The sequence below is a fragment of the Panicum virgatum genome, chromosome 7N, assembly GCF_016808335.1.
Source record: "Panicum virgatum strain AP13 chromosome 7N, P.virgatum_v5, whole genome shotgun sequence".
Lineage (NCBI taxonomy): Eukaryota > Viridiplantae > Streptophyta > Magnoliopsida > Poales > Poaceae > Panicum > Panicum virgatum.
This window is the reverse complement of record NC_053151.1, coordinates 21,852,696-21,876,504: the sequence shown is the minus strand read 5'-3', so window position 1 is coordinate 21,876,504 and position 23,809 is coordinate 21,852,696. Positions and strand designations below refer to the sequence as shown.

At 46.8% G+C, this 23,809-nt stretch overlaps 1 protein-coding gene and 2 pseudogenes across 1 annotated transcript; 1 reads left to right on the top strand and 2 right to left on the bottom strand.

The window, feature by feature from the left end:
- Positions 1 to 226: 226 nt before the first annotated feature.
- Positions 227 to 991, bottom strand: LOC120681017 (annotated as a pseudogene).
- Positions 992 to 9,921: 8,930 nt separating this feature from the next.
- Positions 9,922 to 14,148, bottom strand: LOC120683851 (annotated as a pseudogene).
- Positions 14,149 to 20,378: 6,230 nt separating this feature from the next.
- On the top strand, positions 20,379 to 23,109 carry LOC120682628. The gene is made up of 4 exons (XM_039964600.1): positions 20,379 to 20,755; positions 20,833 to 20,963; positions 21,761 to 21,850; positions 22,796 to 23,109. The coding sequence occupies exons 1-4, from the start codon at positions 20,547 to 20,549 to the stop codon at positions 22,840 to 22,842; spliced, it is 477 nt and encodes a 158-aa protein (XP_039820534.1). The 5' UTR covers positions 20,379 to 20,546; the 3' UTR covers positions 22,843 to 23,109.
- The last annotated feature ends 700 nt before the right edge of the window (positions 23,110 to 23,809 follow it).

Here is a 23,809-nt window from a genome sequence, read left to right as displayed (position 1 = left end):
CTAAAACAAAAAAACGCAGCACTTATTCATTTATCAGAACTGTTTGTAGGAGAAAAAACCTGCTGAGTGTCACTCATCGTACAGCCTGCTGACATAAGTTTGCAAATTAGGATACGCATCAACAACACACTACGCCAATGTAACATGAGTGGGCTATTATTCAAACTACAATCACACACAACGGTGATTGCAAGGATTAAGGTTACAGGACCTGTTACAGCGTTTATCACTCATAGTACTCATCAACTACAATTGTGGGTTTCTTTGGATGCATCCTTACTGAATTTCTGATATCAGATTCCTTCACCTTGGTAGCTTCAGAAGCCTGCTGGCTGACTCTAAGATGGACTTGTTGGAGACTTCTAAGGTATTCTATGCCATACACACCCTCAGATAGACTGAATTGTAGCTCAAGTCTTTGAAGCTCCGACATTGCCCCTTCTAGGAAGCTCAGCAAAGGTATCACTGGTGCTGAAAATCGTAGCAGTTTAAGACTGGAAAATCCATCAGCTGGCACAAATATCTTGCCTCCTGAATCCAGTGCATTCTTCTGTAGAATCTCCACAACACTACTATCCTGCCCTTTTGGATTGATTGAGAATGTGAGAGAAAACAACTTAGAGAGTTGGGAAAGAACTTCCAAACCATCTGTCCTCAGTGAAGTCAATGATAAAGTTAACTTCTCGAGAGTCTCCAGCTCCTTGATCCATTTAGGCACATGAAGCAATTTGCCAGAAAGATCAAGTGATAGTAGGTATTTTGGTGGACTGGACAAATCATCCATTGAATTAAGAAAACCTGTGAAGCCATCATCAATTGCAAGAGTCTTGAGGGAGTATCCACTTAGGTACTCAATGGCAGGGAGTAACTCGTCTACTTATTGTTATTGGCATGAAGGTCTTTAAGATTGTAGATGCTTAACTTCTTCAACTTGGTGAGATTGTGCATGCTTCCAAGATCTGGAGTTGAACCCGTACTAATCTCGATCCCTGATAATTGAGTACTATACTAACGCGCCAGGAATCGGCGCGCGCTCATGCGTCGCGGCCCCACGTGGGCCGGGGGGTACTGTTCATCATTTAAAAAATAATAAAACTACTGTTCATGTGGGGCCGGGGGTACTGTTCATAATAAAAAAGGTACTATTCATGTGGGCCCCCCGGGTACTGTTCATAATAAAAAAATATAATTCGAAATTAAAAAATAAAAAATTAAAAAGTGGCCCCATGTGTTTAGATGTTTAGTTTTTTATGAAAAAAATTATATACTACATTTACCTCTATTATATATTGAATTTTATTTTCACTTTGTGAACTCGCAAAATATAATTGAATCATACATTCATTTCTAACCCTATCATTTTTTCTACCAAAATTAATAATTAGTGTAAGCTAATCCATCAATTATATCTACTAACATACACAAAATAAATTCTTCTATGTACTATTTATACAGGGCCCATGTGGGCCCTGTGTGTTATTTAGGTGTTACCCACATAATATTCAATTGGAATCCACCCACAAAATATATTTAATTATTTATTTACATGAAAACAATAACCATATTTCATACACTACGTCTACACGTGCTAGCCCCTACTACTTATTGAATTTTAATTCCACTTCATAAACTCGCAAAATATAATTATATGACAATCTATCAACTATACCTATCACACTTCATTCAATACATCAATACGTTGCCAAAATATATCAACACGATATTGCTTTAACTGTAATATACGATAATATATTTTTATTATTATTTTACATCAAATCTTTTGCTACAGGCGCGCAAAGCGCGCCAACCTGCCTAGTGTTTGTAACGCAGCCATCTTTGCAATTTCTTCAGTGAATCTCAAGGCAAGATGTGTGGATTTATTGCCACCAAGTAGATGGACCATTTTCTGGAGCCGCCCAATGGATGAAGGCAATTCTGTCACATTTGTTCCCCTAACATCCAATGTCTCCAAATATTGGAGTTTTCCGATTTCTGATGGGAGCTTCTTGATGTCCGTGTTGCATAGACTGAGATACTTTAGTTGAAACATCTTAAAAATTTTATCCTGCTGATTGGTATTTAAGTTCTTGCAACCTTGTAGATCCAACACTTGCAGTATAACAGACTTGAATGAATAAGAAGGCAGATGATGCAAATTCTCAAACACTGTTAGTGACCTGACATGTGACAAGTTCATGTTCTCTATTTTCTCTTTTACATCCTCAGGGTTGCTGTTATGCAGGGAAAGCTGCCGAACTTTGTTGCTTGGTGTTGGTGTGAGCCAGTGACCTCCAACAACAGTGATAAAATTCTCTTCACTCGACTTGGACACAATGTATTCAAGGATCATATCATGAACTTGGCAAGCCTTTACCTTTCCATTGGTGCTGTGTTCCATTGGCCGAACAATATTTCTACTGATGAGCTCATTGAAACTGTCTTTAACTTCCTCAACTGTCTTCCCGTCCTTCTCAGCAATGAAACCTTCAGATATCCATCGCCTAATTAATCGCTTCCTGTTGATGCTGCAACCTTTAGGGAATATGCTCAGGTATAACAAACAATTTTTCTGATCGGCTGGCAAATCATTATAGCAGAGACTAAGGATTTGTGTCACTCGTTCAGGACTAAGATTCTTATCTAACTCTGAATTTAGGGACTCTTTCACTGTTTCCCAATGGCTCTTGTCTTTCAGATCTCTCCTGGTTAAGATCCCTGCAACTGCAACTATTGCCAAAGGCAGACCTCCACATTTCTTTATAATTTCATCCTTGGCTTCTTTGAAGTTTTCTGGCTTTGGGTCATTAATTCTGTCAAAGAACAATTTTGTAGATTCCGCATGAGCGAGTGGCTTAAGCATGTAGATGTGGTTTTGTTGATGGGAGAAGGCATTTGCTACAGACTTGAACCTTGTAGTCACCACTATGCTACTGCCCTTTTAATTTCTGGGCAAAGATTCCCAAATATTTTGCCATGATGACATGGACCATACATCATCTAAAAAGAGGAAGTAACTGCAAAAAAATCAGATAATTATTTGTGGGGTTCTAACAAAATGATTGGTGAATATTTTTATGAACATAGCATAATCGATACAACTCCTTCAACTAATTTAGCTTACCAGTTACCACTGCCTTTTTCCTCTTATATGAACTATGGAACAGCATAAACTTTAAACAGAGAAGTAATGCATTCCAAATTCCAATTACCATTTTTCATATTTTGTCCTACATCATTTAGAACTGCCTCGTTTTGGTAACATACAAACTTCTAATTGTCGAAGCATACGCTAAAAAATAAAATTGCTGCAATTATGAAAAATAAGCATCTTAAAAACATTTGGAGATATCCTAATTTTCTTTCGTACAAAGGTATACCCTAATTTACATTTTACAATACAATATTTTCATGACCAAGGATAAATAAAGTGTTTTAATTGTGTGGATAATTATTATGACCAGCCATTTGGTATTACTTAGAGTGTAGTGTCTAAAATTTTAATGCAAAAGAGAAAGACAAATCTTGTAAAACATAAAAAAACATCTCACGTTCCTCTGAATAACATTTGCTTATTTTTCACATTATTGACTTAGATTTGCACTGATTACTTTCCTGTCGGGTATACACCCCGGGTACCTGCAAGGAAGGAAGAAGGTAGACTCCTACTAGAATTCCCCTGTATTCCTACTAGGACTCATATTTTGTAATCCTACTAGAACTCCAACCTTGTAACCGACTAGGAACCCGCCCCCTGGACTATATAAAGGAGGGTCCGGGTACCTAGGAGGACAGACACCATGAGGCAACACCTCAACATCCAAGCGCAGGGCGCAATATACAACACCCCCAAAACAGGACGTAGGGTATTACGCTATCTTGGCGGCCCGAACCTGTATAAATCTTGTGTCTTGTGTCCTCGCGCATACCTTCAGGTTCCAGGTCATGGCGATCCTCCACTATCTACTCTCCAACGGGTACCCCCTATGGAGGTTGCCGGTTCTAAACACCGACAACTGGCGCCCACCGTGGGGCAGATCGTCACGATCATTGGGCAAATTCAAAAGACCCATCATCAAAATCAATCTACTTGGCGAAAAGAGATTGTGTTTTGCGCTACAACGTTCTTGTACGCGCGGATGTAAAATAGAAGTCGAATTCAAGACCGGAGCGGAGAAGCGACAAGACGTGCGACGCCGGAGCAAGGCGCTGCACATGGGGCGTTGTCCGCTGGCTGCCTGACTCGGTTTCCAACTCGAAACCGAACAGAGATCTCCGTTCCCGAAGCTAAAGTCCAAGCTACTGGCTGGCCGTATATAGGTTGTTTTTATCCATAATTCATATCCAAATTCACACCCACCTCAAATGGGGAGGGTATGGGTAGAATAAAATTATCCATTAAAGAAATGGGGAGGGTAGGGTGTGGGGAGGGTACAAATAATCGATTGGGTATGTATAGAATCTAGTACAAAATTAATTATCCATTGGGTATGGGTGGGATTGGGGAGGGTAAGAAGTGGATAATAATTATTTGGATTTGGATATGAACAAGAGTGGAATTGTTCATACCCTCCTCAGTGACAGCCTTAGCCGTATATGCGTTGTGGTCCGTATGAAGTTCGAAACAGAGTCGAACCGCAAGCATCACGTTGCTGCGGCAGAAATTCAATCCAGCAAATAATTGCTACACGCACATCAAAAGCTACCAGAAGCTCTCCAACCTCGGATCGTGCGCTGCTGTTCTGTCCGCGCAAACAATTTTTGGTGGATTTGTGCTACGCGCACACGAAAACTACACCAGCAAGCTTCAAGATCTTTGGCTTGGCTCACACGCAAGATGCACACGAGTACAACTACATCAACTACAACGTCTTCCGGCGTCGGCTCCACTTCAACTACGCCGTGCGCCGCGATTACATTGTCTTCCGGCCGCATCAGCTCTACTTCAACTACGCCGTGCGCCACGACTACTCGTCTTCCGGTCGCATCGGCTCTACTTCAACTACGCCGTGCGCCATGACAACTCGTCTTCCGATCGCATCGGCTCTACTTCAACTACGCCGTGCGCCACGACTACTCGTCTCTCGGCTGTATCGGCTCTACTTCAACTACGCCGTGTGCCCCGACTACTCGTCTCTCGGCTGCATCGGCTCTACTTCAACTACGCCGTGCGCCGCGATTACTCGTCTTCCGGTCGCATCGGCTCTACTTCAACTACGCCGTGCGCCTTCCGGCCGCATCGGCCCTATGTCGATTACTCATCTCGACTAGTTTCGACTAGAAAACTAGTCGAGAATGGCTACCACGCCCCCAACAACTAGTTGGATCCAACTTCGACTAGTAGACTTCAGCAACAACCGTCGCGGATCCATCGCCGACCGCCATGACTCCGGCTGCGGCGACACACACCGCTACGGCGACAAACGCCGCTGATCCCCGCCCATAACAACGCCCTGCCGCACCAAGACAGGACCGACGCATAGTCCACTGCCTAGCCGCAGCGCCTCGCGTCGCCACGGGCTCCCTTGCATAGATCGACACAAGACCCATGGACCTTCAGCACGCCGCCAGCCGCGCAAACCGCTGGCCGCCGTGCGTGCCACCCCCACGCCGAGCATCACGCGCGCGCCATGCCGCGCCCCTGACAGCCGCCTTGCGCTGCTGCTCCCACCATGTGCTGCGCCTGTGCTAGCGCCAACGTGCTACCACCGGCGACCCCGACGCTCAGTGCACGGGCACCCTGCACGTGCCGCAGCCCGCGGCTCCGCGGCCGCCGCGCGGCCTGGCCGCCTCCCTTCTCCCCAACCAAGCTCTGATATCAAATGTTGGAAACGCCCAGGAACACGTGTTCCGCAGGCTCGCTCACAGCCTCGCTCTCCCTAGCTCTCTCACTCACCGACGGACGAAGGTGGAAGGTGAACAGTGTTTTCTTTGGCGACAAACGCTGCGGAGCCAAATGCTCCTGTATCTTGGCCTTCTTCACACTAAAATGGAACTGGTGCCCCAACAGGAAGGAGCACGGGGTTACAAATAGCCGAGGCGCGCTGGAGCTAACCTCCACGCCCGGCACTCTCGCCATGATCCCGTGCGACCCGCACGACGTTGCAGCGACACGTTCGCCCGCACAACACGGCCATGCACTAACGGATCAGCAGCATGCACGCCTCCCCTCTAACCAACTGTTGTCGGTCAAAACCCACCGGCGAGTAGCGACAGGCAACACGAAGAGTCGGGAGGTCGCCGGGGCGCTGGCAGGCACAGCTCCCTCGTCAACGACCCGCAATCCTGGCACACGCCGCGGCTTTCCAAGACGCATGGCGTGACACCTGACCTATACCCGATCAGGAAGGTGCGAACGTGCTTGCAATGATTTGCCTGCATACACAAACACGTGGAAACATAAGTCCGAGCCGTGGTCAGCTCCCCCGGGACGACTCTTGCATCGGCTTTAAAGAGCCGATCGAGTCCCGGTGTCAGATTGGATCTGTATGTATCTGGATATTGATAAATAAAGCAAATAACTGTAAAGCTGCTTCAATTAAATCTAGCTAATCTAATCCACGACGGTAAAAGCTTCACTGCTAGATCGGAATATCCTACACGTAATTGTGCCTAATGAGCGTACTAAATAACTAAACCTTAACCAGAAAAGAGGCCTAAGAACAAGCAAAAGCCGATTCCCGGATCAATCCATATTAAGATCAAAGCAAAGCATCTAATACGTCGCCGGATCATCCAACCCGTTTGCAAGGCCTAACCTAGCAGATATTACGCCAATTCTTAAGTATAAGAACAAACCGCAACGGATTAGATCTACTAAATAGAAAAGAAGCAGGGTGTTGTCTCTGTGCAACTAATTCTATGCAACGAGAATTAGCATAAGATTGAAACGTGACTGCACAAAGACAACATGATATTCGTAGATGATAAGCAATGAAAGCATGATGAATCTACTAAAAGTCATGTTACGAACATCAGGATAACTAGCACTACTCGTCATAAAAAAATGCTTTAGTACGAGTAATACCAAGGTAAAAGCAAGAACAACGCCGCCCTGATCGTAAGAAGCGATCAGGGCAGCATGACGCTTACTTGGATGAAACTCTAGAATTAGGGGTGGCGTTGCGCCGAGAGTTGTTGTTTGCGAAATGTGATGACGTTCTCTTCTTACAAATAACATAGGGTACATATTTATAGTCCGGAGACTTGGAAAACAATCTAAATCTAATCGCGTCCAAAACGGACTCTATCTCTAATCTAAACTGAATCTAAAGTTCATGATTCTTTCTCCTCTGCACATTCATTTTTTTATTTGAAAAAAATATTGTATTGACATCACAAAGCTTGACTTTGTAATTCTCCAAGATTGCTTGCTCCTAGCTCTCTTTCTTTCACTGCCAGCCTCATCATAACCCTTTTTTTTTTGGCTTGCCATGCATCCTTTGACTATTTTCTGGAAGCGCGGGAGCTAACTACTGCTGCACACTTCTGTTCTATTTAATTACTCCTATATCAACTTGATGTAATGTAAGCGCACAACCCAGATAGACATGTTGTGAATAGGCATTGACTCTACAGACGTGACAACAAATATGTTTTTTAAGAGTGTATAAAACTTTGTTAAGTATTACTGCCCACGTTCTTAAATTTATGACAGTGATAACTTTTAATTCCAACTGTGACTACCAAAATTCTTGTTAGTTCTAACTTGAAAGCTACTTCAAAATGAACTTTAATATTTATCTATTTGTATAATGTTTATAAAAAAGACTAAAAGCCTCAAACGAATAAAAAAGATCAATGATGTCATACATTTGAATAGGTGGGAGTATCCGTATTTTTAATATAACAATAGTATTTTGTAATATGATGATCCCTTTATTCTCGAAAAACCATATCAAGAAAAAAAAGATCAAATGCCCTTTATTATTTGACGTGAGTTAACGCCGAGTCCAATACATGCATGTCGCTTGTTGCATTTTAAAACGTGTTATCTTGTTGATATCGTCAATAGATCCAAATTTTTAGTCTGCTGCACAAGGAAGAGACAATCATCTGAGCAAAACATTAATGGTACTGAGCAAAATTATTTTATTTTTCAAGGGGAAATCAGTAATTAACTTGTTTTTTCTTTTTGAAAAAAGAGCAGGAGCTGCTATGCCATTAAAGAAGGAAGAAGACATATTTACATAGAGTTTGATATTACATAAGACCGATGAACTCAATCTCCAAGAACATAAGTAAAACTAGATGGACTTTAACTCAGCCCTCAGGGGTGCCACGGGCAGCTTGATGCAGCACCACCTTTTCCAGCCCCAAAGATTTGCCCAGGTAGAAGTGTCTTGTGCTTGAAGATCCTGCGGTTTCTCTTCTTGCAAATATGCTACACAAACATTTGTTTAAAAATATTTTGTTTTGAAACAACAAAAAGAAAGTTGGTATGCATAGGTTTTGTCTTGAAAAGTATTATTTCAAACCTTATGGACTTACTAGCTAGGATTTATAAATATATCCATCCTGCAAAGTTGACCGCGGTGGGGCGCTGTAGAAGAAGCAAGCTAGCACCCCGTTCGGCTGGTTGCGGCTGGTTGGTTTCCTGTGAGAGAAAAGTACTGCTGGCTGGTTGGTAGCTGGTAACTGGTGCTGATTTGGTGTGAGATAAAAACACTGTAGAACAAGCCGGGTGGAACCAGCTGAACAAGCTGTAGGTCAATTATATCACTACTGCCATTGCGTCAGAAGCGATAATAAAACTAAATTCACAAATCTTTTGCTATGACCATACTTGAAGGCGGCTGCTGTCCATATTAATCTAGACGTCGCTCTTGTTGCTTAAATAATCTACTGGACATAAAAATTCAAGCATGCATCACCCTGTTAGCGACTGGTGGAAATTAAACAATTAATGGTACTCTTCCATTTAAACAAAGTACCAGATTGGGCGGCCATTAGCATCGCGTCAAGTAGTATTGCTAGCTCGATCAGCGTTATAAATATGAGAATGTGTGAAGGCTGGAGCTAACATACAGTCACTCGGGCCAAAACATTTACAAGCAGCTGCACGCTCTTCTGCTTCGCATATTGACCAAGAACAGATCGATGGCGCTCGGTAGTAGGAAGAAGACGACGACGGCTGCGCTTGTCGCCTCCGTGCTGGTCCTGATGGTTGCGCAGCTGCTGCTCCTGATGATGGCCACGCCCGCGGCGGCGGTCCGGTACCCCGGCGGACCACGCCGCCTGCTCTTGCAGTGCTGTACTTGTTGCGGATGTTGCTCGGCCGCCGGTGTACCCAACGAGCCCTGATCAGGGGAGCTAGCCGCGGGCGAGATCAGACAAATGCGCTCCGCTGCCGTCAGCCGTGCCTGCCTCTGCCATCCATCAGGTTGAACGCAGGTTTTGCTGCCTAGCTTGCTGGTGTTGATGCCTTTATTTTGCCGTCGTCCCTGATGCTTTTCAGTACTGTCGCCTAGCTATCCGCCGTGTGTGCGTCTGCGTGTGCTTTTCAATAAAATTCCCTTCTATCGGGGCCGTTGTGTGCTTTTTCATGGCTGACTTACAGACAAGGGAGCTATGCCCAATATAACTCACCTATCTTCAACTGAAGCTATGCAACTACTGAATACCCGCAATGATATCTGAGGAAGTCCTCTGTTAACGAACTAAACGAATGGTGCGCCAACAGATCTAGCCTCAAGTGGACCGTGACCCTCAGAGCCCTGGCAGGGTTGAAGCTCCTCATAGATACAAAATCACTTAGGCCCCGTTTGAACTGAATTCCATTCTATTAATCTTAATTGAGCCACAAATTAATTAAGCCAATATAGTTTTACGTGGAATAAATGTGTATATTATTGTTGGCCATATCTATACTATAAAGAGAATCTTGACAAAGCGTAGAAAATTGCCAAGTACAAAAAGAAATTATTTAACTTGATGAAACATTCAAAACATTACATATATGTACTTAAGTTGTAAGTAGGTGCTTCATTCTCCCAGGCTTAATTAAGCAAAAAGATTTTGGATCTTGACAAAACATATGAACCTGATAAGTACAAAATAAACTTTAGTTAACTAGATGAAACGTGCAAAAGATTACATGTGCTTCATTATATTCTTCCCAAGCTTAATTAAGCAAAGCAACATCATCCGCTGCAGGGCTAAAACCTCCCCTAATAAAGTTCCTCTCCTGCCCATCCTGCGCCGACTGTCCAACAATACTCCTAAGGTGGTGTTCCACCTGTTTCATATCAAGGCGTTCTTCTGGATCAGGCTTCAGGCATTCCGCAGCGACTCCACTTACCATCTCCAAGATCATAATTTCATCCTCACATGTGACATCGTTATCAAAGAAGAACCTTGCTCTATTGTCCTGACAAGCACCAATAAAGTTTTCAATATAGCTCCTCTTCTTATCATACGTTGCAGCCCGCCTTGTAACAAGCTCTATAAGAACAATTCCAAAGCTATACACGTCACTCTTCTGTGTGACGATCCCTCGTTCCATGTATATCAGATCTATGTAGCTCATGTCCCCAATGACGCGCTCCGTCATCTCCGCCTTTCCTCGTGCTAGCAGACTTGAGGTCCCGAAATCTGAAACTTTTGGGTTGAAATCTTCATCAAGAAGAATATTAGGAGACTTAATATCACCATGACGGATGGTACTCTCCCCAGCAGAATGCATGTATGTTAGGCCTTCAGCTGACCCAATAGCAATCTTCAGACGCGTATCGACTGAAATACTCTCTCTTCTTTTAAAGAGAAAATCATACAGGCTTCCCTTTGCTACAAACTCGTAGACCAGCATGGGGACGTCTAGCTCTAAGCAACAGCCTAAGAGCCTGACAATGTTCTTGTGTCTCATTTCAGATTGTATTATAACCTCATCAGTGAATTCCTTTTTCCTGTCCTCATCAACTTTGATTGACTTCTTTACAGCTACTGGTTGTTTGTTCTTGAGAGCCCCCATGTAAACCTTACCAAAGGCACCCTCTCCAATATAATATTTGTAGTTATTTGTCATTTGTTTCAGGTGTTTCCTTGTGTAAATCCTTATATTCTTCACACCTTCTAGTAATGGACCACCATTTTGTTCATAGAACCTTTTGAGCTTTAGGATCTGATTTACCATAAGCACGAGTACACAGACAACTACCAAGGCAGAGAGACCTGCGGAAGCATAAAGCAATGAGTGTTTTAGTTTTTAAACCCAGTAAACATTTTAAAATGTTTCTTGAACGTATACAAGATTTCACACAGATAACAAAACGATTATATTGTTTTCCAGTGCTATTTCTTTGTAACCACATACTCCCTCCGTCCTGAAATACAAGGCATCCTAGATGTTTTAAGACATATTAGTAGGAGTATCAAAAGATGAATGCACCCTGAGTTAATGGTAGTTGCAGATAACTAAAAACTTATTTTTATTGATAATATTTCACCAATCAACAATCCTTATATCGTCAATTCTAGAGAAACAATAAATGAGTAAGCATCCAATGTGCCTACAGTGCCTTATATTTGAGGATACATTTTGAATGCTTTTATGCCTTGTATAACAAGATAGCGGGAGTAAATAGCACAACAACTACACCAACTAGAAGTAATATATATTAACTGTGCACACAACAAGTAAACTAAGTTTTTTTATAAAACACTCTCTCCATTTCAAAGTAAGTGGTTAGCACTCTAAAATTCTCCTAATTAAGTCAAACTATTTTTATTTATGATCAGCTTTGAATAAGAGAATATCAACATCTATGATACTAAATTAGTACATTAGATTCATCATGGGGTACTGTTTCTTTATCTTACTTATATGGTTTCCTAGATGTTGGTATTTCTTATAAAAGTATGGTCCAAGTTACAAAAGTTACATTTCGAACACTCTACTAGAATGCTACCTTTTTTCACACAGAGTGAGTACAATAAATTACCTGGTGAAAATTAAAAAAAAAACAATGAGAGCAGAGAGCAACCAATGGCTATATAGTGAGGCCACGTTACAATAATTCATTGTTTATGGAGGCCTATCAACTAGCAACAAGGGTGAACTAGCTACTTTATGGCCCACTTAATTAAGACTTTGTGGACTAACTGAGTCACCCGAGACACATGGTGGTTGCCTATATGTTTCCCTCAAACCTTTAACTACTGTTTTTTTATAAATGTTTGAGATGTCTAATTTTCTTTCTTTTAACAAATGGAATTATATAGTATTTCATAGTTGTATTATAAGTAGAAAAGTCTGACCTTTTGTTTTGAGATGAAAATTTGCTCTGCCTTCTACAAAAGGATTTAGATTTAAAAAACATAACATCCACAAGAACCTTAAAAACCACCCTACAAACTTACTCTCTAAAGCAACATAATCAAGATTGTTTCACTAGAAACTATATTATCAGCACCATGAATAGGGTCAAAACTCCTAGAGACTCCATCATCCTCAGCTCAAGGCCAAGAGAGAGCCAAGGGTAATCTCGATTAATGTGAAGATTCACCTTAACTATTTATAGTGAAGTATTGTTTAACATAATGATCTCTATTAGTTATCATGAAGGGAGCCTAGTTCAACCGGTTGTTGGTTCTAGTTTTATCTGTGTTGATTATCTTTTTTAGAAAAAGGTAATTAAATATGTAGTGCGCTAGTATTATTTACCGACGACGATCTTTGCTGGTAGGGGAATTTCTCGGTGCAGGGTCCTTCAGTCCCACGGCGTGTCATTCCGGGTTTGCATTTACAATCATAGCCACCCTCTCTGTTCACGCAGATTGTAGTGTGATCGCAACTATTCAAAGTACGATCGGAGCACTCATTGATGTCTGGAAAAATAATAATAAAAATAGAGGGTCAAAACAAGATATGAAAGTTGAGTTAGTTTGATCGCTGAAAAAGATATTAAATCAACGGATTTATTTGTGGCTAATACAACGACATGTGTTTAGGTACTTGTTGTGTGCGGTTGCAGAGGTCAGAAATAATTCTATTTTTTTAAAAAAATATATGCTTAGGTATTGTACCTTGGCATCCATTAGGGATGTACGGGTTGCCTTCGTAAAATGGCAAGCACCTGCAGACATAGCCTTTGGCGCCGCTGGGCGCGTCGGCACAAGAGCTGTTGCCGCTGCACCCGGTGCCTTGAGGCTTCGTGCACGAGCCGCCACCGACGCCGACGGCGAAATCGAGCACGAAAGGGACGCCTCTCGGGTACTTCTTGGGCAGCGCCTCGTAGTTGTACATGTCCTCCGTCGAGAAGTTGTACCACGAGCTATCCACCACCATCCCGTAGGTGCACGGGGGCTTGGGGCCAGTCGCGTACGTGTTGTCCGGCTTCTGGAACGCCACCGAGAAGTAGTTGTAGCTGAAGACGGAGGCTTCAGGCCTGACCCTGAAGGTCGCCTGGCAGCAACCCTGCCCCGTGCACCACCCGATCTGCGCGAGCCTCTCGTCGGCGATGTAGGAGAGGCAGGCGAGCATGTAGCCCGTGGTGGTGTCGATCGACATCGACCGCACCATCTTGGGCTGGACGTTGAGGCCGACGCCCACGAGGGCGTTGCGCAGCGGCGAGAGGAAGAAGGGGCCGTCCGAGTTGATGTTCATCCACGTGCCCTGCAGCCTGACGGTGTGGTTCCTGGTGGCTGGCGTTGCTGCAGTCGGACCTGATCGCTCCGTACACGCGCAGCTCGCTCCTCGCCGGCGATACGTCGACGAGCTCGAACGGCCAGACCGACCGGCTGTCCCCGGTAAGGGCACCGCTCGGATTCGGCGAGGCCTCCGAGTAGTATCGCTCGCCGACGTAGTGCTGGTTTGCGGTTGCGTTGAGGAAAGCGCGAGGAGGGTTGAAGGTGCGATTGCAGGTGACGTCGAAGCCCGGGAGGAAGCAGCCGGGCTTCGTGCCGAACGGGTAGGGGATGCTGATGTCGCCGCACTTGTCGGGGCAACCGGGAAGTGTGATCGGCTTCTTGATCTGCTCGTCAGGATTGGCAGCCAGGATCAGGTGAGTCGCCGCCGCTGCCGCGAGGATCATCAGTAGAGTGGGCAGCAGCTGGGAATATTGCGAGGGCGCGGCCATGGCGGGGTGTGGTGAATTTGCAGCGCTAGCAGGCGGCTAAAGGTCTATTGTCGTCTCCATGAACCAAAAAGTTTGCACTAATGTACTAGGTTGATATAGAATGCTGAGGTGGGCGCATCGTTAGTGTGATGGTGTGTAATGACTTAGATTTGTCCTCTAGTGCTCTCTACATTATTAAAAAAACATTGATAGTTACCTAAGCATGTGCCGACGCGCCCATTAACTCAGTGGTGGGCCCATTATTAACTCTAAGGTTTAAATCTTGAGCTACATGGACACCTTGCAAACAAAAATAGAGGAAGTATAAATATAGACTCACTCAACATTTACGGAGGGACGGTTTAAATGCCATTTGCAGAGTCGGGTGCAGCGCTCGCTCCTGCTTTTCACAGCTAGAAATAACTATTTATAGGGGTGGGCGTCAACCCAGCCCTACGAATGTCATTTACAAGGGCGGGCGACACCATCACCTGCCATTGAAAATTGAATAAGAAACTAGAAAATGCAATCCCCAAGCCCTTGCGCCGCACGCATGTGGGCCCACCACTGTTGCTCTGTTCACCAACGTTGTTGCATCCCTTCCCATGCCTGCTTGCCCCGTCTACCACATGCTGGTCGCCCTGGCCGGGAGGAGCTCCCCTGCTGGTCGTGCTTACCACCATGGCCCGGTAGGAGGTCGGACCCACCGGTCGCCTTGCCCTTGGGAGGCCACCCGCCGCTGCAGGAGGTCGGACCACACCAGCCACTATGCCCATGGGAGGCCGCCCACCACGAGAGGCTAGGCCCTTCTAGCCGCCAATTTGCCGTGGGAGGTCGGACCAAGGCGGCTGCCATGCCCTAGGCCGGGAGGTCGCTTGCCGCAAGAGGTTAGGCCTCGCCAGCCACCATGCCCCCGCGAGAGGCGGCTCGTCTCGGTTGTGCCCAAAACTCGCCATCGTGAGCTGGGGTGGCCGCTATGTTGCACCACCACATCCAAGCCACCAAGCAGCGCCTCGTGCGCCACCGCGGCCCGCCAATCGCCCCCTCCCCCGGTGCACCGCCGTGCGAGCCGCGTTGGGCGGTGGGGCATAGGGTGGGATGCATGGTCTGCCGCGCACACTGGGATGAGTGCCACTAGCCGCGCTGCACCAGGTCTAGGTGGGCACGGGGGCTGCCCACCGTGCTACCTACTTCGTCGGAGGCGCCAACCCACCCACCTGTGTGAAGAGATAAGGAAACCAGTGGAGATAGAGGGAGAAGAAATGGATGAGCATAGGAGAGGGATAGGGCAGATGGGGTGTAGGAGAAGGAATATGGCAGAGTGCACGTGGGTGTGTGCAAAAATTTTGGATCCACGATGCGTTCTTTTGTTTTGGCGGGTGTTTCTATGGCCCATAGTTGGAATAGGTTTTTAAGGTGTGGTTTACGAGATTGTCTCCCCCTGGAAATGAGCTCCCTTTCCAGGGACGAGTCGTCCCCTGCCCGCCCTAGCAATGTATTTGTAGGAGCAGATGGATGTTATAGTAGCCACCCTTCTTGTCGGGAGCTGATCTTTTCATCCATCCTTGTTAAAATTTGAGGCGCCCCTACAAATGATTTTGTGTACTAGTTTCTTCATATTGTCTCTTTTTTAATAAGAACATCTCCATCAGACATGCCCACATAGGAGATGAGTAAGCCATGATGGAGCCTGGATAGGCCTGCCGCTGGGATAGTATGGGCGAACCTACTCTTGTCCACACCCAAATCAAAATAATTCATCCACTCCTTGTCCTCCTCAATCTCACCCATAGCCAATGAATAATTATCTTTCACTAATTGTATCCTCTCCATACTCTAGCCTCCCCATTTCTAATGGGTATATAATTAATTTTGTATCCAATACACTCCACATTTGAGGTGGTTGTAGATTTGGGGAGAGGGTATGGATACCCAGTGGCAGGCCTACGGTAACGCACTTGACTCAGAAGTTGAACTTCAGCATTCCTAGCTTGATCTTCTTTATGAAGAAACGATTTCTAAATGGATCTTGAGCCGCCCCTCCAAATAGTTGCGGATCAAGGGAAAATATGTCAGTGATAGCAGTGACCGAACCCGAAACATTTATGTACTCGAGTTGAGCATGGAGGCTCGGAGTCTGCTCCTTCCTTATCCACTCGGCCTCCCCACCCCCTCGCTTGTCTCTCATCCAATCATTCCCCGTCGCCCATCTCTCATCCTGTCCCCCCTCTTCCTAGCTCCCTCCGCTTGCCCCTCACCTCGTACATGTGGTATGGAGCAATTTCATAGATAGGATGTAGAAATTATGAACGACACCAAGATTGCCGCATCAGCTTGTTAATATGACTAAATTGTCACTCTTAATGCATAATTTCAGGGGCACAGTTTCATAGATAGGATGTAGCATTTAAATCTTGCATGTGCTGAGATCAAATGTGACATAAGAGCTATGTAACCTTTGGCAAAAACCGCTTCTCCTAATTAGGCTTCTCCAAATCATTTGAAAAAATATGTCGAATGTCTATAGTACCCTTATATTTTTTCTTTAAATTTTTATTATCTTCCTATTTATTTATGCTTCTTTTCTTTTTCTCCTTTTTACCGATTTTTTACCTCCGACCTTTCTCTTTCCTTTGCACTGGCATTATCTTCTTCACATGTTTGTTCTTTCCTTCTCTCATCCTCTCTCTCGTTCTCCAACAGACCACCGCTGATCCAAGTCCCTCGTGCTAGTCTGCCTCGCTGCCAGTTTGATCTGCCGCTAGGGGGCTTCTCGCGGCCTTGCACCCTCGTCGGTTCGCACCGTGTTAGGCTGCTCTGAGATGGAGGGGAAGATAGCACGACACCGGCTTTTAGGTGCACGTTTTGGAGGAGGAAAGGCAAGTATTTGGGGCGGTTTGGAGAAGGGAGCACAAGGATATGGCGCTCGATTTTTAGGCGCGCGAGAGAAGGGGAGCTGCGGAGCGGAGGGTGGGGGGAGCGCGGCACTGCAGAAGAAGATGCAGGGGATCCAACCATGAAACGACAGAGCTCTCGGTGCACGTTTCATAGCATTTCACCAACTAGGTAATCGCGTCGAAGGAGTATCGTGGCGATGAAACAGTAAGCTTGTCTCTCTTATTAATGATGTTGCCAAATCAGCATAGTTGTTGATGTGTCATGCTAACTAATGATCATGAAATCTTTTCATGAAACTGCATTGAGATTGGCTCAACGCCTTTCAAAAGAAATGTCAACTCACGCCAACACTACATTTACGCTATCACAATAAATGACATTTACGCCAACACTACATTTACGCTATCCCAATTTTAATAATGACAATAAAAGTATAACCTTATCAGGGCAGTCCCAATGAAATTTTTTTAACACACTATCCAAGAAAGATAAATTTAATTTTAAATTCTATATCTCCAAAACATAGTTTTTTGTAGTAGTTTCTATGAGTAATAACATTTAATGAGCATCAACATCTATTAAAAATTGTGCAAGATCAGCCGCGGCAAGCATCATGCACTCTCTCCTGTGTCCTGTGTCAGCGAAGCCCACACGGGCCGCTCCCTCTCCTGTGCTCCTGTCTCTCAATGCTCTTTCTCTCTCTCCTCACGTTCTTCGCTTAAGAACAGAGGAACAAATCCTCTTCTCTTCCTCTATCAAATCCCGCCTCCAAATTCATGAATCAAGCTATGCATGTCACACCACCGCGTTCTCCATCTCGAGAGCTTTCCATTCTCCTATGAGGCTCTTGCTAGAGTGAAGTATCCGGGGAGATCGAAGAAGGTCAACCTCCATGACCGCCATGCTCCCCTATCTCTACGTCGCCGACGCCTTTCTGCTCGACCTCCATGGCCGCCCTGCTCCCCATCTCTACATCCGGTGGGTGAGTGCAAGGCTCTGGCGAGCGCACACGGAGTTGACCCGATGGCGAGACAGAGCAGCGCGGGCCGGCGGTGAGGCGGACCAGCGTGTCGACGTCGAGCCTGCGTGGCGGCGCTCCGCGCTCGAGCCCGGGGCTTGGCCCGGCGAGAGCGCACCGGATCTGCAGGATGGGCGATGGAAACCCGTGGTCTCTCCCCAACGCTATTTCTCTCGTTTCTTCCTGCATCGTTCAACGCGAGGACGCCGTTCGTTCGGAAGGAAACGATTTCTTGTCACTACACACACACTCTCTCTCTCCAGTAACTTGGCTGCCACATCACCAAATTGCTGAGTTGTCAAGTGTAATTAAGAGAGATAGAAACTGCCCTCATGTGTGCTACTAGTATTATATGATATATATGATGACCCAGCCTCGCGAAAAAACATTGACTTCTCTCTCATCGAAGTCATGGTTGATGTAACATGTTCTAAGAATGCCTCTGACCTAGGCATCTCCACTTGCAGGATTTATAAACCAGAACCGAGATGGTGTTTTCGATAAAATATTCAAAATAAGATCACATTTGATTATATTTGGGTAATATTATTTTTACAAACATTTTAATGAAGTCGGAACATTTTTACTCCTCAGAATACTACACGATCATGACAAAAAAATAATTATTTTCTGCAAATAAAAAATTAAGCACGACACACAAAAATAATTTAAGCTCGTGAACAAATAGCTCCCCACATGACCAAATTGTTATGCACAGGAGGAACAAATGTGTCAACACCACCACAAATAAATTAGCACACAGGAACATTTTAACAGAAGCGAGTCAAGCATCCTTCGTTCCTTGTACTAGCAGCCGGGCGAGGAAGCGAACTTTTGGTGGTGTGGAAAGAGCACTCGCCGTCGGACCGGGCTGTCATTGTAGCTTTGTAGAGAGGCCCTGCTCGGCGCACACCATCAGTGGCTGCAAGGCGACAAGATCTTGTGTCATTGCTGTGGGAGAGGTCAACGTGGCTGAGCAAATCTTCAAGGGCAGCAAGCTCAGCTGCCGCCACCCTTGTCAATCTGGGCACAAGCTGAGCGATCAGTGGTTCAGCCAAGGTTTCAGCTACGGTGGAGTTTTGTGCAGTGGAGTGGCTGTAGAGGGCCGGCATCGCATCGCAGAGACGGCCAACCGAGAGGCAGTTGTCGTGCCAGAACGCCGTCGAGATGCCATTGCCCACGGAGGAGGAGATCGCTCGGTATACCGACAAGAGTTTCCCTATGGAATCAAAGTGTTCTCCCAGGTCCGCACCCTCCAACGTGGCCAGATTTACCTGGGCCAGCACCCAGTTTGCCCAGGAGGAGTCGCTGGGATGGTGTAGCCGGTGCAACAATTTCAGCAGCAGACATTGGTTTAGGATCTGCAGGTTCTTGACCCCAAGCCCTCCCTGATCTTTTGGCAGTTGCACCCTGTCCCATGCGATCAAGCATTGCGCCCCAGAAGCTGTCTCCTCTCCAGACCACAGAAAAGCTCGCCGTCGTTTGTCCAATTTCTCGACGACACCCGGCGGCGGTAGCATTGCTGACATGATGTAAATCAGGGCACTATGAAGGACCGAATTCACCATTACAGTTCGTCCCATTGCGTTGAGGAGAGAAGCTTGCCAGCCACTCAGGTATTTGTCAGTCTTTGCAATCGGAGGGGAGAAAGCCGAGAGATTTAGCACTACGGGAAACCCGAAAGATGTCGGCGAAGCCCACAAAACACTCGGCAAAGGAGTTGCCCAGTGTTACACTCGGCGACTAAATACTCAGCCAAGCGCTGTTTACTGAGTTTTTTATTTCGGACACTCGGCAATAGTTCATTGGGTGTCAAGAATGGCACTCGGCAAAGAATTTCTGCAGAAATAAAAAAAAAATCAATTTTGCCCCGCCAGTGCACCCGTTGAGGCCGCGCCGCCGAAGGGAGGGGGTGCTCCAGGCCTGCCGGCATCGGAGGGAGCTCCAGGGCGCGCGCCTTCGTGGTCCCGCTGAGGCCGCGCCGTGTAACACCCGAAATTCCATCACTAATAAATCATAGGAACATGATGTTTTAGATTTAATTTTCTAAGGAATAAATAAATTATCAAATAAATTTGGTCTTTAAATATTTAAATATCATTTGTATAATTTTAGAAGCAATAAATGTTTGTGTATCATATTTTGGTTTGCATGGTTTTTGTTTGATGTTGTGTGGTTTTCAAAAAATCATAAAAGTTCAAACCCCTTTTTCCCTTCTCTCCTCTCTCTTTCTTTCTTTCCAGCCCAGCCCAGCCGGCCCCTTCTCTCTTTCTTTTCACCCGGCCCAGGTCGCAGCAGCCGCGGCCCAGCTCCCTCGTCGGCCCAACAATCCTGCGCGGCCCAACTCCACCCTCCCTCCTCCCTTCTCTCACTGACCGACGGGGCCCGCCCGTCAGCCCCGTCTTCTTCCTCTGGCCGCGCGCGCCGCAACAGCCGCGCCCCTCCCGGCCGACTTCCCCGCATCTCCCGCGCCTCCCCGCCTTCAAGCCCGTCATCAAGGCATAGTGGAACCCCGGCTTCACTTTCCCTCCTTAAATCCCCTTCCGTTTCTTCTAATCAAGGCGCCCCCCTTGGTGACAATGACGGTCGTGGTCATTAATGGCCCTTGCTCCCGGTTGCCGTCGCTCCCTCTCCCTCTCTTGCTCTATAAAGCCGAGCTTGAGCCCCTGCGTCTCTCCCTTCCCACACCCGATCAAGCTTCACACCCTCTCACCTTCGCGCACGCACCGTCGCAGTTCGAGATCCCGGCCGCCACACCATTGCCAGCCGCCCGAGCTCCTCGCCGTTGGTGAAGTGGCACTGAACTCTCTCTCTCTCTTTCTCTTCTGTATGTCCGTCGCTCACCCGTGACCCCTCTTGTGCCAGGAACACTCCCGATGCCGGACCGAGCCGCCGCCGGACATCCCCTGTTTTCTTCACCGGTGCTCCGCCGCCCTCGATCTCCACCACCACTGCCTCCCCGTCACCGTTCTCTTCGCCCAAAGCTTCTCTGTGTGGTGAGCAACCCGCCTCCCTCATTGTTTCCTAGCGCCTAGAGCCCGTAGCCCCAGCGCCCGCTCGCCGAAGTTGTGCCGTCCGCCTCACCGGCCGTGGTGCTCTGGCCGCCACCCGAACCGCCTCCCTAGCACCCTAGTTAGGTTCGCCTAGTCCCCAGCTCCGCGTAGAGCCAATCCCCGTTGAAAACCGTGGCCGGGAGCTCGTTTTCGAGCTTCTCCGGCGAGGCCGCCGGTCGGCGCCGCCGTGCGCCGCCCGTCTCCGGCGCTTCCACCGCCGCCCGACCGCCAGCAGCCGCGCCTGCCGTCCGATCCTCCGCGAACGGCCGAGATCAAGCCCCAGCCCGAGTCAACCGTCCAAATAACGGTCAACCCAGGCCGGCCGCTGTTGTTTTGCAAAAGAGGCCTCAAGATTCTTATGTTTCACAACCATGCCCTTACACATGTAAAGATCCTAGCAGTTAGGTCCTTTCTTTTATGTTTAGGCCCCTGATCTTCCTGTTAATCACGACCGCCATCCAAACTTTGATCTTTTGCGCGTTAGACCTTCGTATTATATGCGTAATTAGGTTTTAGTCCCTGGTTTCTTCCTGTTAAGTCCCTGGAAGCCTAGTTTCTTCACAATTAAGCCCCTAAACCTTGTTTTGATCATATCTTTACCGTTATAGATCCGTTTTAAGCGTTCTTGGTGTCTGTGCGATCGTCTCAGCGAGCCCGTTTGTTTTATCAGTGTGTTTATAGCTTTCAAAACTGTTTGGTGTATTGTTTTATTTATTGTATGTTTTCTTATGTGCTCGTAGATATCGTGCCTATCTCAGTTGAGCAGCCGATCAAAGTTGATCAAGAGCAGTTGTTTGGGAAAGAGGAATCTCAGTTTTTAGGCAAGCAAGGCAAGTGGTCTTCTCCCTCTGCATGTTCTACTTCGTCCTATTTAACTACATGATAATTAAGTTTACTTTTATTGTTGTATTGCATAAATTTGATGGGAATGCCTATTAAGGACTTGCCTAGTCTTTTTACCATGAATCCCTTGGAACAACCCGGTTTAAATAAATCTTTTGGGTAGATTATGCTTAGTTGCTTAACTTGGGTTGGATAAAGTGGTTTTTCTTGACAAAGGCTTTATGCTTAAATGATGATGGTTTTGGATAATGCAAGAACACTTTATTTTAATCGAAACATGGAGAACCACCCAAGAAAACAGTGCAACCATAGTGTGAATGTTCTGATAGCCGATTAATTAGGCGTGTGAATGTTCTGATAGCCTTATCCGAAAGGAGCAGAGGGGGTTCGGAGTTGCAGGGGCATAGCCCAGTCCTCCTGGGGTAGCAGCCGTAGCTAAGGTGCTGACCATTAGGGAGGGTTATGGTCCGCTCTGAACTGTAACTCTTGCGGGTTGTTGGTCTTTTGCATGTCTTTGTAAATGCTTTGAAGTGGACCCCTAGCCACTCACCTCGGAAGTGTTTAAGGGTCTAGCTAACCCGGGCAACATGGGGGACACGAGCTGTGGGTAAAGTGTACAACCTCTGCAGAGTGAAAACTGATCGATCAGCCGTGCTCACGGTTAAGAGCGGCTTGGACCCTCACATGATAATCAAACATAAAGATGGAAATAAATCGTGGTTTCTTATGGTTTTGAGATGAGATGTTTTCTAAAAAGGTAAGTGGGTTGGTATGAACTTACATCTAGTAACTAGGTGCTTGCTAATAAAATTTGACCAACATTAAAATGCTAACCGTTGTAAGCCTTAGCCTATCCTTGATAGCCTTGCATCTTCCCCCAGTTGCTGAGTACCAACCATAAGTATACTCACCCTTACTTACCCGCTGTTCAGAGGAGAACAATGGGGAGGAGTACTTCAGTGACTATGGTGAGTTTTGAGGATGCCCCAGTCAAGTGCCTGTGGAAGTTGAAGACCGAGATGCTTCGTCTAGTTATTGTTTGTTCGAGTTGAAGACCTTCGAGTCTATCATCTGAGTGTATTAAAAATATTGTAATAAAGTTACTAAACCTTGTATGTTTTGAATAATGTTATGGATATTTCACTCATGACGTCTATCATATGTGTGTAAACTGATCCTGGCACACATATGAGATGCACTTGGTTTCTCTTCGGAAATCAGGTGTGACACGCCGTCGGAGGGAGGACCGCGCAGCCGGTGGAGGGGAGCTCCAGGCCATCCGGCGCTTGAGGCCGCGCCGCTGTTAGAGAGAGATCCAGGCCGCGCCGCCGGAGGAAGGGTCACCGCCGTCACGACGTCCCGTGCCGCCACCACCACGTCCTCAGACCTCCTGTGGCACCACCAAGGCGCCGCGCCGAGCCGCCGTCACGCGCAGCCCGCACGCGCCGGCCGCCGCATCCGCTCCAGTCGCCGTAGATCTGGCAGGAAATGGGACGGAGAGGAGCTCGATCCGGCGGCCCTCGATCCGGCAGGGGAGGGAGAGGCGCTCCATCTAGCGGCGCTCGATCTGGCGGCCTAAGGAGGGGAGAGGGCCGGGACAGGCAACGGCCGCCGCGGCCGCAGCGGGAGGAGGGGACGAAGCGGGACCCGGTCACCGCAGACGGGAGAAGGAAGACCCAGCGGCCGCGATGGGAGGACGGGACGGCGCGGGACCGGCCGCGCGGCTGGAGAAGAGGAGGAGGTCAGGACCGGCGGCGGCTGCGGGAGAAGAGGAGGGCCGCGGGAGAGAGAAAGGGGAGGGAGGCAGAGATAAAGGGGGAGGAAGGGAGGTTCTTATCCGGTGGGAGGAGGAGGTGACCAATAAGAGAGTGTTTTGCAGGGCCTCGGATCGGTGACGTGGCACTCTCTGCTGAGTGTTGTATAAAACACTCGGCAAACATTTTTTT